Source organism: Cotesia glomerata, linkage group LG8, assembly GCF_020080835.1.
Source record: "Cotesia glomerata isolate CgM1 linkage group LG8, MPM_Cglom_v2.3, whole genome shotgun sequence".
In the NCBI taxonomy this organism is placed as follows: Eukaryota; Metazoa; Arthropoda; class Insecta; order Hymenoptera; family Braconidae; genus Cotesia; species Cotesia glomerata.
In genome coordinates, this window is record NC_058165.1 from 16,379,233 (window position 1) to 16,391,761 (window position 12,529).

Genomic DNA, 12,529 nt, shown 5'->3' on the forward strand with positions numbered 1-12,529 from the left:
ATGTCTCATAGTTTATTATCATGTATATTAGCAATAGGTAGCTTTTATTTAATTCTAATTAGCATCTAGTCATAGATAATTTGAAAGTTTTTAATCTATAAGTAGAAATAAAAATGTATGCTTGTGAAATGAATATGTAAAACTTTTGTTAAATGTGTTATAAAATTAAGGATTTAATATGCAACTTATTTTATTGTCATTTCTTTGAATAATATTTATGTTACTAAACATTTATCTCAATGCAGAATGAATACCTATAGAGTGTTCAAATCAAATCTCAAATCGTTTTGACTCATTTTAAATTCCTTTTTCTAATCAGAAACTTACATGTTAATTTTTCCTTAAGAGGAGAAATTGAAAAGTATTTAAAATATTCAAAAGTATTGAAAAGGATTCGAATGATGTTATTTCCTACACAGAAAAAAAATCTTCTTGAATGAAGTATATAATTTTGAAGAACTTGATATTCTTGTTTTGAGTAAAAAAATTCTTGATTTAAGGAAATTTTACTTGATTCAAGAATTTTTCGTCTTGATTCAAGACAATTACCCTCTTCAAAATTATTTTCTTGCTTCAAGAATTTTTCTCTTGAATCAAATAAATTTTTTTTCAGTGTATGCTCTTAAATTGATTTTTTTAATCAGGGAAATGTTATTTAACAAGAAGTCATTATTATGCGTTAAAATATTTATTTTATTACATTGATATTACATTATATATACATTATCTTTAATATTAAGGAAATGAAAAATTAGTATTAATTAAACCTTCGAATTTTTTAACGATAAAAGCACTTTCAGGACGTTTAATTTTTAATCCAAACTTCACATCTTGTAGAAATCCGATCTTGTCTACAATAGTGAGGTCGGGCTGTGCTTGATCAGTTTTGTCTAAAGAGTATTCTGTATATTCTCTTATATCATTAAAGGCTCCACTTTCATAATTTGACAGATCGTTAGGATACAATTCATACATTAAGTTCACGGATTTTTTCCGAAGTAAGACATCATACAGACCTCCTCTAGATTCGTTATCGAATACCAGTATACTAGTTCCTGAATATTGATTGATTTTACATATACCATCATATACATTGTTGAACGTAGTGAGTTGATATCCCGCTAATTCATGAACTTGCAAGTGGCCTTGATATGTATTATTAACTAAAAGTACATTATCTCCAACTATGTAATGATTTTGTTCTGGTCCTTTGAATTCATTATTTACCATTACTATTTTCTTTCCAGTTATGTTATAAGCATGATAATAAGCGGGAAAATGATTGTTTTTCAAAATAATTACCGACGCTTTTATAACACAAGGGTTGTCCGCGGCCACAATGATAAGATTACTTAGTTGAATGGTATCTTCCGCCAATGAATATTCATGCAAGTCAGAGCAGTTGAGATATCGAATGATTTGACGTTGAGGCGGCTTCGGTGCATTTCCGTTGTTAACTATAAAATCACCCACTGAATAAATGGAAAAAAATTCAAATATTAGTTATATTCCTAATAAAACGATAAAAGAAATTTTATTTTTGATTGCTAATACAACGAAAAGAAATAAAATGCAATTTGCTGAATATGAGGTCAGTTTGGCGGAAAAAAATATTATAAATTCAAAATAAGTTAATTAAGTTTAAGAAAAAAAATGAAGAAAGAAGTTCATTGCACGCCTCATAAGCGAAGCGAATGAAATAGTGCTCTACTCTCGCCTTACGAAAATCAAGTGAGAACTAAAATTGTCTCTACTTATTTTCTATTGCATTTGTAGAACAATATTTACACATTAATGTCACAGAAAAACAGTACTTTCAACACTTATGACATTTTTAAAAGACATTTTGCTAATTCAATGTAGTTTAATTATAATTAGCAATAAACTAGAATCTACTTATCGTTTGTATGACTGTATCTATGTAAATAAGGTTCGTCTACAACACATGCGCAGTACCTTTCTTTTCTGGATAGACAATGGCGCGAAAGACTTAAAAGTATTTGTATTTTATTTCAATCAATTTTATTATGGAAAATTAGATTATGAGGCGTGCATTTTTGGATTTTTCAAACTTTTTTGATAACTACTGAAAAAAAAATAATTTACTTTGCTGACTTTCAGAGAAACAATAAAGAAAGAAGAATATATTTTTGATTACTAATGCAAGAAAAAAAAAAAATTTGCACGGCACTCATATTTTGATTTATAACAACCGAAAAATTCACTAATTGATGAAATAATTTATTTTATGTGGTGGATTCATAAACCTGTCAATAGAAATTTGATAAATTTTTGTTGATATTCTTTCGTAAAATACATTTATATTGTTGAATTGATACTTGATAAACTAATAATATTTTGTATACTAATTAATAATTATAGCGGTCTTATTTATTTCAAAAATTAAATTATTACGAAATAAAATTATTTATAGTTTAGATTTTTTAGTACTCTGAAAAACTTTTTTTATATAACTCCAAACATTGAATTTTTGGATTTCAATAATTTAAGAAAATGAAGAATTGTCAACAAAAAGATTATAAAATTTTTATTGACAGTTTCATGAATCCACCACATAAAATGAAAATAAAAAAACAAAATTATTTTATTTATAAGTGAATTTTTCGGTTGTTATATTTCAAAATATGTAAAATCTAATTTTTAACATAAATATCATTAATATTACGCTGTACAGGCTTTAAATTAAATCATTTTAAGAATCTGCAAGTTTTATGAATTTCGAGGTTTAAAATCGGCTGATTTAACGAGTTACCAAGTTTAGAAATGGCCGATTTTAGCGATTTCTAAATTTTAAATCAGCTAAATTCAAGTTGTCAGGTTTTAAATTTTCAATATTTAGCGATCGTCATATTTTAAAATTCGTGATTTTAAATATTCTCAGTTATAATGTAACGTTGTTTTAGATGTTCAAACTTTTAGTTTATCATTTTTTTAATTGGGAATATTTTTAATAATTCTTTTTTTTTTAATCCGATATTTTTAGATTAATGACGTTTTATTAATGCTTTTTTAACTGTTCATTTTTAAAAATGAATTCATTTAGAAATTTTATTATTTACAGTTGGCTGTCTTTTTATTTGTCACATTTTAGTACAGGTATAATTTACTTTTGACTTTATTTGTATTTTTAAAATTTTTATAATATCATTTTTTATGGTTTGCTTATTTTACAAATTGGAAAATTTCATATTTTCCAATTTTAGAGTTTAGAAACGGCCAAATTTATTGATGGCCATAAATCCTTAAACTTATAAACTGACACAAATTAATGTCCAAGATTGTATAATCTTTCATAATGAGTTACATTACTGGCTTTAAAGACAAAATACAGACAGAATATATTTCTGTTAACAAATGCAACAAGAGGAAAAAATCAAAATAAAAGTTTCGAAATATTTTTTAAAGACAATTATTACTTACATGCATACTCGACGAGCGTAAGGAACACAACAATAACTACTGTTTTCCCGAACATTTTCCTGATGCTTTTAAAACTGGAATGCGCTCTCCGCCCTAGTGGATCGGCTTTTATATGATTTATTATCAGTATATACTAACGTCACTTAAACGGTAAACAATTCTTAATTATGTACTCAAATATATTCAACTAGCCGTTACCCGCCCGCTTCGCGTGGCGTACAATATACGCCATGCTCGAAAAATATTAATTTTGTTATCTAACTACGTAAGTAGTTTTATCATAAATGAATTTTATGAAATTTACACACTCAGATAATAAATTAGGGCATTATAAATTTATATGAGTTAAAAATAATGATTGACACAGCTTTCCACATCACCATGGAGGTACTGTGTCATGCGATGCGTCCTTTTACATGGCGGGATCCCCAGTAGGCCTACACCATGGATAGATTTGAGCATGAATGTCAGGGTTTGAAATATGTTATTCATATTCAATTTAAAAAAATTTAGATTAAATATGAAAAATTCAAACTCAGGCTATCATGTTCACGTCTATGAAAATTAATTTAGCAGATGTTTAATAATTTTAATAGCTTTTTAACAAATAAATTATGGCAAAAAAAATTATTAAAAAAAATTAACATCTATAAATTTTAACAAATTAAAAATGCAGTTTTTTAAAAATAACTTTTTGGAATAAATTTGGCGGGTAACGGCTAGTTATTTATAAATCTAAAACTATCAGAAATATTTATTAATTAATAGTATTCTCAAAAGTATAAAATTAAATACTTAAAATTTCTTTATACACGACGTTTTTGGTTTTTCCAATTGGCTGAAGAATGACTAAGTTGTCAGGTGAACTTACTCTTGAGCATGCCACGTAAAGTTGACCATGAGAGAAACAATCATTTCTTAAATCAATTCCAGCCATCTTCAAACTCTGCCCTTGTGCTTTATTAATTGTCATAGCATAACAAACTTTAACAGGAAATTGCAGACGTTTGAATTCAAAATGATAGTCTGATGGAATTAACGGAATTCTTGGAATGAATACAGTTTCTCCTTGATATTTTCCGGTGATAATTGTGGCCTCAATAACATTTTTGTGTAAGATCTTGACTTGGAGCCTAGTTCCATTACATAATTTTGGAGGGTTTAAATTTCTGAGCAACATTATTGGGGTGCCAATCTTGAGATGAAGAACATGAGGAGGTATTCCTGGTGGATTAAGAGTATGTAAGAACTCTACAGGGTAGTGAACAACGTCTTCGTCCTCCATTACTGTGTCTACCGACTCATATCTTACTTGCTCAGTTGGCAGTTGCTCCAGTAAAAAGTTATTAATAGAATTAGCTTGTTCATTAGTTGGAGTGAGAATAGCTCTCTCTTTTAACCATGAACTGCAATTTTCTCCAGCCTTGTCAATATTCGGGTATATTTTTTCAGTCAAGGTGATTAAATCTGGGACAATATCACAACGAATGCAAGAAACATTTATTTTTCCGTCTTCTTCTGGGATCTTACCGTCACCTATGTCAATGAGTACTTTCGAAAACTCCTCAGCTTGTGGATGTGGTTGAAGATGAACACGCATATTGATAGTCAAAGATAGAACTTTTACCGAAGGCCATAAAAAGGATGACTTGATACAGGCTTGAATTTCATCAGCGCGTGTTCCTCGTGGTACAACAGGCAATGTTTGTCTGAAGTCACCAGCCAAGAGAACAACTACTCCTCCCATAAGTTGGTTGCAACCTCTGATGTCTTGGAGCGTTCTGTTCAGAGCTTCAATAGCTTTTTTGTGAGCCATTGTGCACTCATCCCAGATAATTATTTTTGTTTCTCTTAGTACATGAGCTATATCACTTTGTTTAGAGATGTTACAAAGTGGGGACTCAGAATGACACAAATTTAGAGGTAATTTAAATGCAGAGTGAGCTGTTTTGCCTCCATCAATCAAAGTCGCAGCAATTCCTGAGGAAGCAACAGCTATAGCAATTTTTTTCTCACTTCTAATTTTTGAGAGCAACAAATTGATTAAAAAAGTTTTTCCAGTGCCACCTGGAGCATCAAGAAAATATAATTGCTCAGAATTAGAAATAATCGAATTCAAAATTTTACTGTAAACTTTTTTCTGTTCTAAGTTTAACTTAGGAACATTTTCAGCTACAAATTCATTCAAATAGGTAGTGTCATAAGCCAATTCATTCAGATATTGACGATTGGTGAAAATAAATCTTTCCTCTCGTGATGGGGAGGGGAGACCGAACTGAAGAAGTGTCTTTCCCGACATTGATATAACAATATCTTCAATCAAATTGAGGCATTTGTTGTAAATAATGTCAAGCATCAGCTCGACATTTCCATCTTCTCGTTCTATCTCTCTCCTAATATCTTCAGAAAAATTGTCTCGGTATTTCTCCCATAATTTCTGTGGGTCGCCAACATGACAAAAAACTAACATGATGGCAAACAGCTCACGGATTTTGAACGGAGAATCAGAGATGCAAGCTTCTTCTAGAGTGTGATCCCAATTAGCATCATCTTCGAGAAGACCTAGTGCTCTACATGCTGCTTGAAATGTTGGCTGAATTACTCCATCAACAGTTTTTAAAGCAGAAAATGATACTGGACCTCGAATCTGATGTAATAGAAGACGCAGATAATAACACTCGGCATTACCGGGATGAACGGTATACACTCTACCTAAAACATGATCTTTCTTAACTCCTAAATAACCTGGAACATCCTTACCTTTTTCCGCCTTTCAAAGTGGTTGTTCTTCCATACATAGTAAGCCGGAACTTCAAAGTATAAAAGAGTTTTTGCAAAATTATCACAGTTGCAAAGTTCAAAAAAAGCCATTAGAGTTGTCTTTGGTGGATTAACAACTTTATCAATTACATTTCCTTCTGTGAAGTAAACTCGTTGACCGTTTTCAAGATGTACAGCAAGATGCATGACAGAAGGAAATCTGTCATGAATAGAAAAACAAAGTATGCGCCAAACCGCTTCAGAACTACTAATGTAACGTCCTGCTTGGTACTTTTTCACCTCATCAAAATCCTCAACGGTAAACGCTGCTTGGTCAGATCCTTTATTAAGGTAGTTACAAATGTATTTAATAGACTTAACAGAATTACAATATTCCACATTAATATGAGCTTTAAAAGTACGGGACAGAACGGGATTGTACGGGACTACCCATCTATTGTCAACTTCAACTCCGTTAAGGGTTATTTTCATTCCACCATCTGCTGGAGATTGTCTGCGATACTGAGGATAGCCATCGTCTCCAGTGACAGTTTCTTTTAAAAATGCCTTAGGATATCTTTTAGTACACTTTCCTTCAACCATACAGGGTGACTTTGAGTTGAAAGAACCACATGGACCATGAATCATGGTTGATTTTATGATTTCAAAAAGATCTGGATCTAGGTTAGGATCAGGTAATTCAGCGCTTATAATTTGGTCAACAGACTCAGATCTTATTTTTTCTTCCAACCACAGTAGAATGTGAACATGAGGAAGTCCACGTTTCTGCCATTCGATAGTGTACATGTGACATTTTGTTTTACCAAAAATACTACCCACTGTAAGAAGCTTCATCATATGTTTTACTTTTACATTAAAAACTCTCGCTACAATGTCATGTCGATCATGTGATTTTTGACCTTGACGCAAAAGCTCTGTTATTTCTGGCCACTTGGGATTGCAGGTGAAAGTAATAAACAAATCTGGCCGTCCATAATGTCGAACATATGTCATTGCATCCTGAGTTCGCTCATGCATATAACGGGGTCCACCAGTAAAAGAAGAAGGTAACACAACCATTTTTCCGATAGTTGATGATTGTCCATCATTTTTCGTCAAAGCATCCTTTAAATGAACATATTCCTCACTTCTCAGCTTTTTTTGGTTATTACGGATCCAGTTAAGTCGTTCAGTCTCAATTTTGGCATACATGTCTACTAAAAATTGATTTAAAAGATTACGAAATAATAATAAGCAACCTTCTTCACCATCGCGTTCCATAATCCTGAAGCTGTAAAATTCTGAAGCTGACACGGTTTTATTGAGAGGAGTCTTAGTCTTCTCATCACGCTTCGGAATATTAATGTGATATCCATCTTCTCCATAACAAAACATCAATGGGTATTGCAAAGCATCATAAGCACGGTGTGTCTCGCTGATTCGCACGACTTGATTGCTTCTGCTTTGGAGAACGATATCTCGTTTTTCAAAATCCTGCCCAACGATAAGGACAGCTACTTCCCTAGCTTGAGGAGCATTAAAGCGGCCTTTATGTTCACCAGAAGGTTTTCGATCAGCATTAATCACGACTTTGAACTCCTTTTGACCTTTTGGAACTGAATCTATTGCAACTTTAAAATCAAGAATATACTTATTGTGATCATGAAGCATCATCTGCAATTGATGAGTTAATTTTGAATTAATTCCAGGATAAATGCCACAACGAATATCTCGTTCACTATCATCATCACCAACAAAATATATTTGAAGAAAAGAAGGCTGTTGATCAGAGCTAGCCATTAAACTCCCTATTCTGTGGTAGACCTGTCCTTGAATTTTAAATGTTGGCATAAAATTACCTTCACGTACCTGCTTTCCTCCGAAAGACGTCATTTGAAAGCATCCATTATACTTACGAATATTAGAAAAAAAATGTTCTGATAATGGATGCTGATGAGTAAGTAAACTATGTAAGGGTTCAGGATAAGGACCAAGCTTAGACAGTTGAACTTTACCGCTACTGCAGCACATTCCTTCAGTTTCATCTTTCCATTTCAGAGCACGACACCAAGAGCAAGGTAACCGTGATCCAAGATGTACAATTTTGTCTTTTGAATAGTCAATTTGACAGTTGTATTTAAAACCGGAAAAAGCCTTAGAAGTCCAGGGCAATAATTTAGTTTTTGATCTTTTTTCGAGATATATAACTGAATTTTCTCTAAAAATATGTGGATTTCTGGCCTGATAATTTTTTTGAGCTTTTTTCTTAACTTGAAGATGATTTTGAACATATTTTTGAACAGCTTTTTTCTGGATCTCAGGATGATTTTGTTTGTATTGTTTAACAGCTTTTTGGTTGACTTCTTTATGGGTTTCCGTGTATTTTGAAGCAGCTTCTCTAAGTTGTTTAGCTCTAATTCTAATTTCACCTGAAAATCTTTTTCTTCGTTTTTGACCTTTTTTTGATGGTGACTGAATAGAAGAAATCGATTGATCTAAATTATATAGAACAGTATTGGAATCAATTTGAGTAAAAGATGAATTTATCGCATCGTCAGTTTGCGTGTTGATAGGACATGATACTTGAACATCAAGACGGTCTGATTGAGCAATATCATGGTTGATGGATTCAGTTAATGGAACTAAAGCGTTGAAATGACCACTATTAAAATTTCCAGTGAACATTAATCTTTTAATTCCACATAGTGCTTCGCCGAACGTAGCTACAAAGCAGTTATTTTCATAGACTTTAATTTCATACGGAAATATTTCTGATGCTGCTCTAACTTCACAAAGAGATCCATACGTATCTAACTTTGACATGTCATCAAAGTACAAATGTTTAGTTTTATAAGGTTCCCCAGATAATTGTTGAGAAAAACATTTGAACCTTTGCCAGTTGTCAAACACGTAACGAACAATTTTTTTTCTTATAACAGCACTCATTGATATAGTACCATAAAACAAAAACGATAATGAAGAAAAAAGACACGCACCATCACCAGGAATGTGGATTATTTTTAATGAATTTATAGACTCCATTAGTGTCGTAAAATTTTTGATGTGTAAATAGAAATTATAAAAAGTAAATAATGTAACTCAACTATTCAGTATTAAATAATGGAAAAATAATTTATATCAACTAAATTATCATCATAAACAAAATAATATTAAGAAATTAAAATAATAATGTATTAAAAATTTTTTAAATAATTCAATAAAATAATAATCATTAAAAACTAATTGAATAAAAATGAAAATTTTATTCATTAATTGATAATTAATTTAAATTATTTATGATGATAAATCAATTTTTTTTTAAATTCAAAGTAATATTGAAAATTAAAAATATTCAACAGAATACTAATAAATAATTAAAAACTTACGTATACTGCATAAGCATAAAAAATATTTGAAAAAATATACTTAATTAATTGATGTTCCCAGTAATAATTTAACTTGAAAATGTTATTTTTTTATAAAAATATCACTTAAATCACTTTTTCAATATAATTTTTTTGACAGTTGCTTGTTTACGTTTTTTTAATTGTGACATATGAATGAAATATTAAAGTGAACAATTCATTTGTTTTGAAGATAACTTCAAAGCTTTCAATAATAATAAATAAATAAATAACTAAATAATAAAAAAATATAAATTTTAACCAAATAAATATAAATAAACAAATTAAGTATAAATATAAATAATTAAATATATGTTCACCCATTAAAATCATTATATATTTAAAAAAAAATTTATTTAAAAAGAATTGATTTAAAATATGAACATAAATAATTTAAATTTAGAAGTGTTAATTATACATGGAAATAAAGCTTTTCATCCAGACAATTGGTCTCACGAAGTGAAGAAACAGATAATTGGTAAGTAAAAAATAATTAATTAATGTAAACATAATTATATTATTTTATTAAAATTTTTATTTTCTATTTTTTTAGTTAGTTAAAAAAACTTGTGATCATCAATCATAATTTATTATTTTTTTTTTTATAGACTACGTCGACCAAGTCAATGGGATCTACATTGTTGGCTGCACAACCATAACTAAAGTTTTTTTAAGAGATGGGCGAATTCACGAAGCCATTGGGTTTAAAGAATCTCATCAAGAATCATTCGCTGCAGCGTACGATGATGCGCGAAATGTAATTGTCATTTTTTTATTTAAATATTTTTTACAGTATAATATACAAATATGAATTTTACATACACTAACTTTTTTTATCTTCATTATAGGGATCTTTCCTCCGAGCACTTCACGACACATTTAAATTTTTTAAAGAATTTCAGGACATAATTGAAAAATTAAATGAAGAAAAATTAAAGAGGCTTGCAAAGCAGCAAGAATTGCAAATAAAATGGAAAAAGTTAAAATCATAATTATTAAAAATATCAATTCAATTTAATTGTGTAATTCTATAAAGATTTGAATTTTTTTTTAATAATAATAATCTTGATCAAAAAACAAAGAATATTGGGATCTGTATTTTTTATAAATGTAACAACAAAATATGTTCTAAGCTATTAAGGTAAAAGCTCCGATAGATGATCACGTACCAGTATATGATCACTCCGTGTATTTGTATATCTATATTCACAAATATAGGTATACAAATACATAGAGTGATCATATAATGGTACATGATCATCTATTAGGGCTTTTACCTTATATAAAAATTTTTAATTTTTTTTATATTTAATGCCTTCTTATTATCCTTTAGGAATTGAATTTTATAATTTTTTAATTAACGCCCACGCAAGGATTTGTGAGGGTGGCATTTCATAAAATTCATTCTTTACAGCTCAAAAACTCCAAAAAAATCAATCTGGCCAAGTTTCAATCCTTTAGCTGCTATAGATTAAAAGGTACAATTTCTTTTAATTTTACGCCCACGCACGGACATGTGGGGGTAGAATTTAATGAAATTTATTCTTAACAGCTCAAAAACGCCAAAAAAGCATTCTGGCCATGTTTCAAAGTATTAATAGCTATAGATTGAAATTTACGAATTTTTTCTTAATTTGACGCCCACGCACGGGCACGCCAGGGGGGTGGAATGTCACAGAATTCGTTTTTAAAAAATTTCTAAATGTAATTTGAAACATTCTGACCAAGTTTTGAACTATTAAAAGCCATAATTGAAAAATATGAATTTTTTTTCGTGAACACCCCCGCAACCCCCCTTGTGGGTGGAATTGCGTGAAATCCGTTCTTAGCTGACCTCTACTTGGCAAAAGGAATATTCCTGCCGAATTTCAAGTCTCTAGGTCTTATAGTTCCAGAGATATCGTGATGAGTGACTATCTATATCTATAGAAAGTCTCCTATATATATATAGAAGATAGTTGAATTCACTCTTAATAGAACACCACAATAATTGCCAAGTCAATTTATTAGCTGATGTTTCAGGGGGTGTACTACTCTATGGGGAGTTTTCGGGGTACTCCCCGTATAGCAAACGGTAGAGATCATCAACCCATTACGTAAACGAATGTATAGTCAAGGTCATGGACTCGGGGTGGTTTTTGTTTTGAATTTGGTGTGACGTCACTAACGTTTGCTCAAGTTCTCGCTTCCCGTCCTAAAAAAAATATTTCAGAACGGGTTCTAAGTCGCTTAATTTTCAGATCGCGTACATCCCTGTCAATACGAATGTAGATTCTACAGAACGTCTTAAAAGCGATGCGGTAAGTCTTAATATTTATATGATTTGTGTAAGATAAGTCTATAAAACTTTCCGCTAAGATATTTAAAAATTTTTAGAAAATTGGAAGGTGATTAATTTTACCCGGGTCGAAAAATTTAAACTGATTTTGAGGAAAATGATTTGCATTTGAACTTATTGATCTGTATTTGAACTTTTAAAAACATTTCCATTTGTATTTGATCTACTATTCAAATTATTTTTTATCTGTTTTAAGTCTAAACAACCTTTTAGTAAAACAATTGAGCAGCTATGAATATTTTATCCTGTTTTTAATCTAATGAGACTAAAAAGTTTGATCGGTTTTTAGTCTAGTTAATTTGGACTTGGACTTTATGTATTGTTTTCAAATTCAATATGAAATCTTATACTGTTTTTGATCTACAATTTTAATTCTAAATGTTCGGAAGCCAAAAGTCGACTAAGATAGTGACTTTTATTATTATTATTACTAAGAATTAAAATTGCGCGCATAGGCGCGCGCTTTAATTCTGACCAATAAGGAATCAGTAATCATTCTTTCGAGATTTTCGATACTAAACTAACAGTTCAATTATCAATTTTATATTATTATTATTATCGAATTCATAAAAGGTCTGTTTTTTAT

At 30.2% G+C, this 12,529-nt stretch overlaps 1 protein-coding gene across 1 annotated transcript; it reads right to left on the bottom strand.

Annotated features, from left to right (window-relative positions):
* Window positions 1–231: 231 nt before the first annotated feature.
* On the bottom strand, window positions 232–9,147 carry LOC123270177. The gene is made up of 4 exons (XM_044736119.1): window positions 6,202–9,147; window positions 4,237–6,088; window positions 768–1,472; window positions 232–254 (listed from the first exon to the last, which is right to left on the bottom strand). Exons 1-4 carry the CDS (start codon window positions 9,145–9,147, stop codon window positions 232–234), a joined length of 5,526 nt encoding a protein of 1,841 aa, XP_044592054.1.
* Between the last annotated feature and the right edge of the window lie 3,382 nt (window positions 9,148–12,529).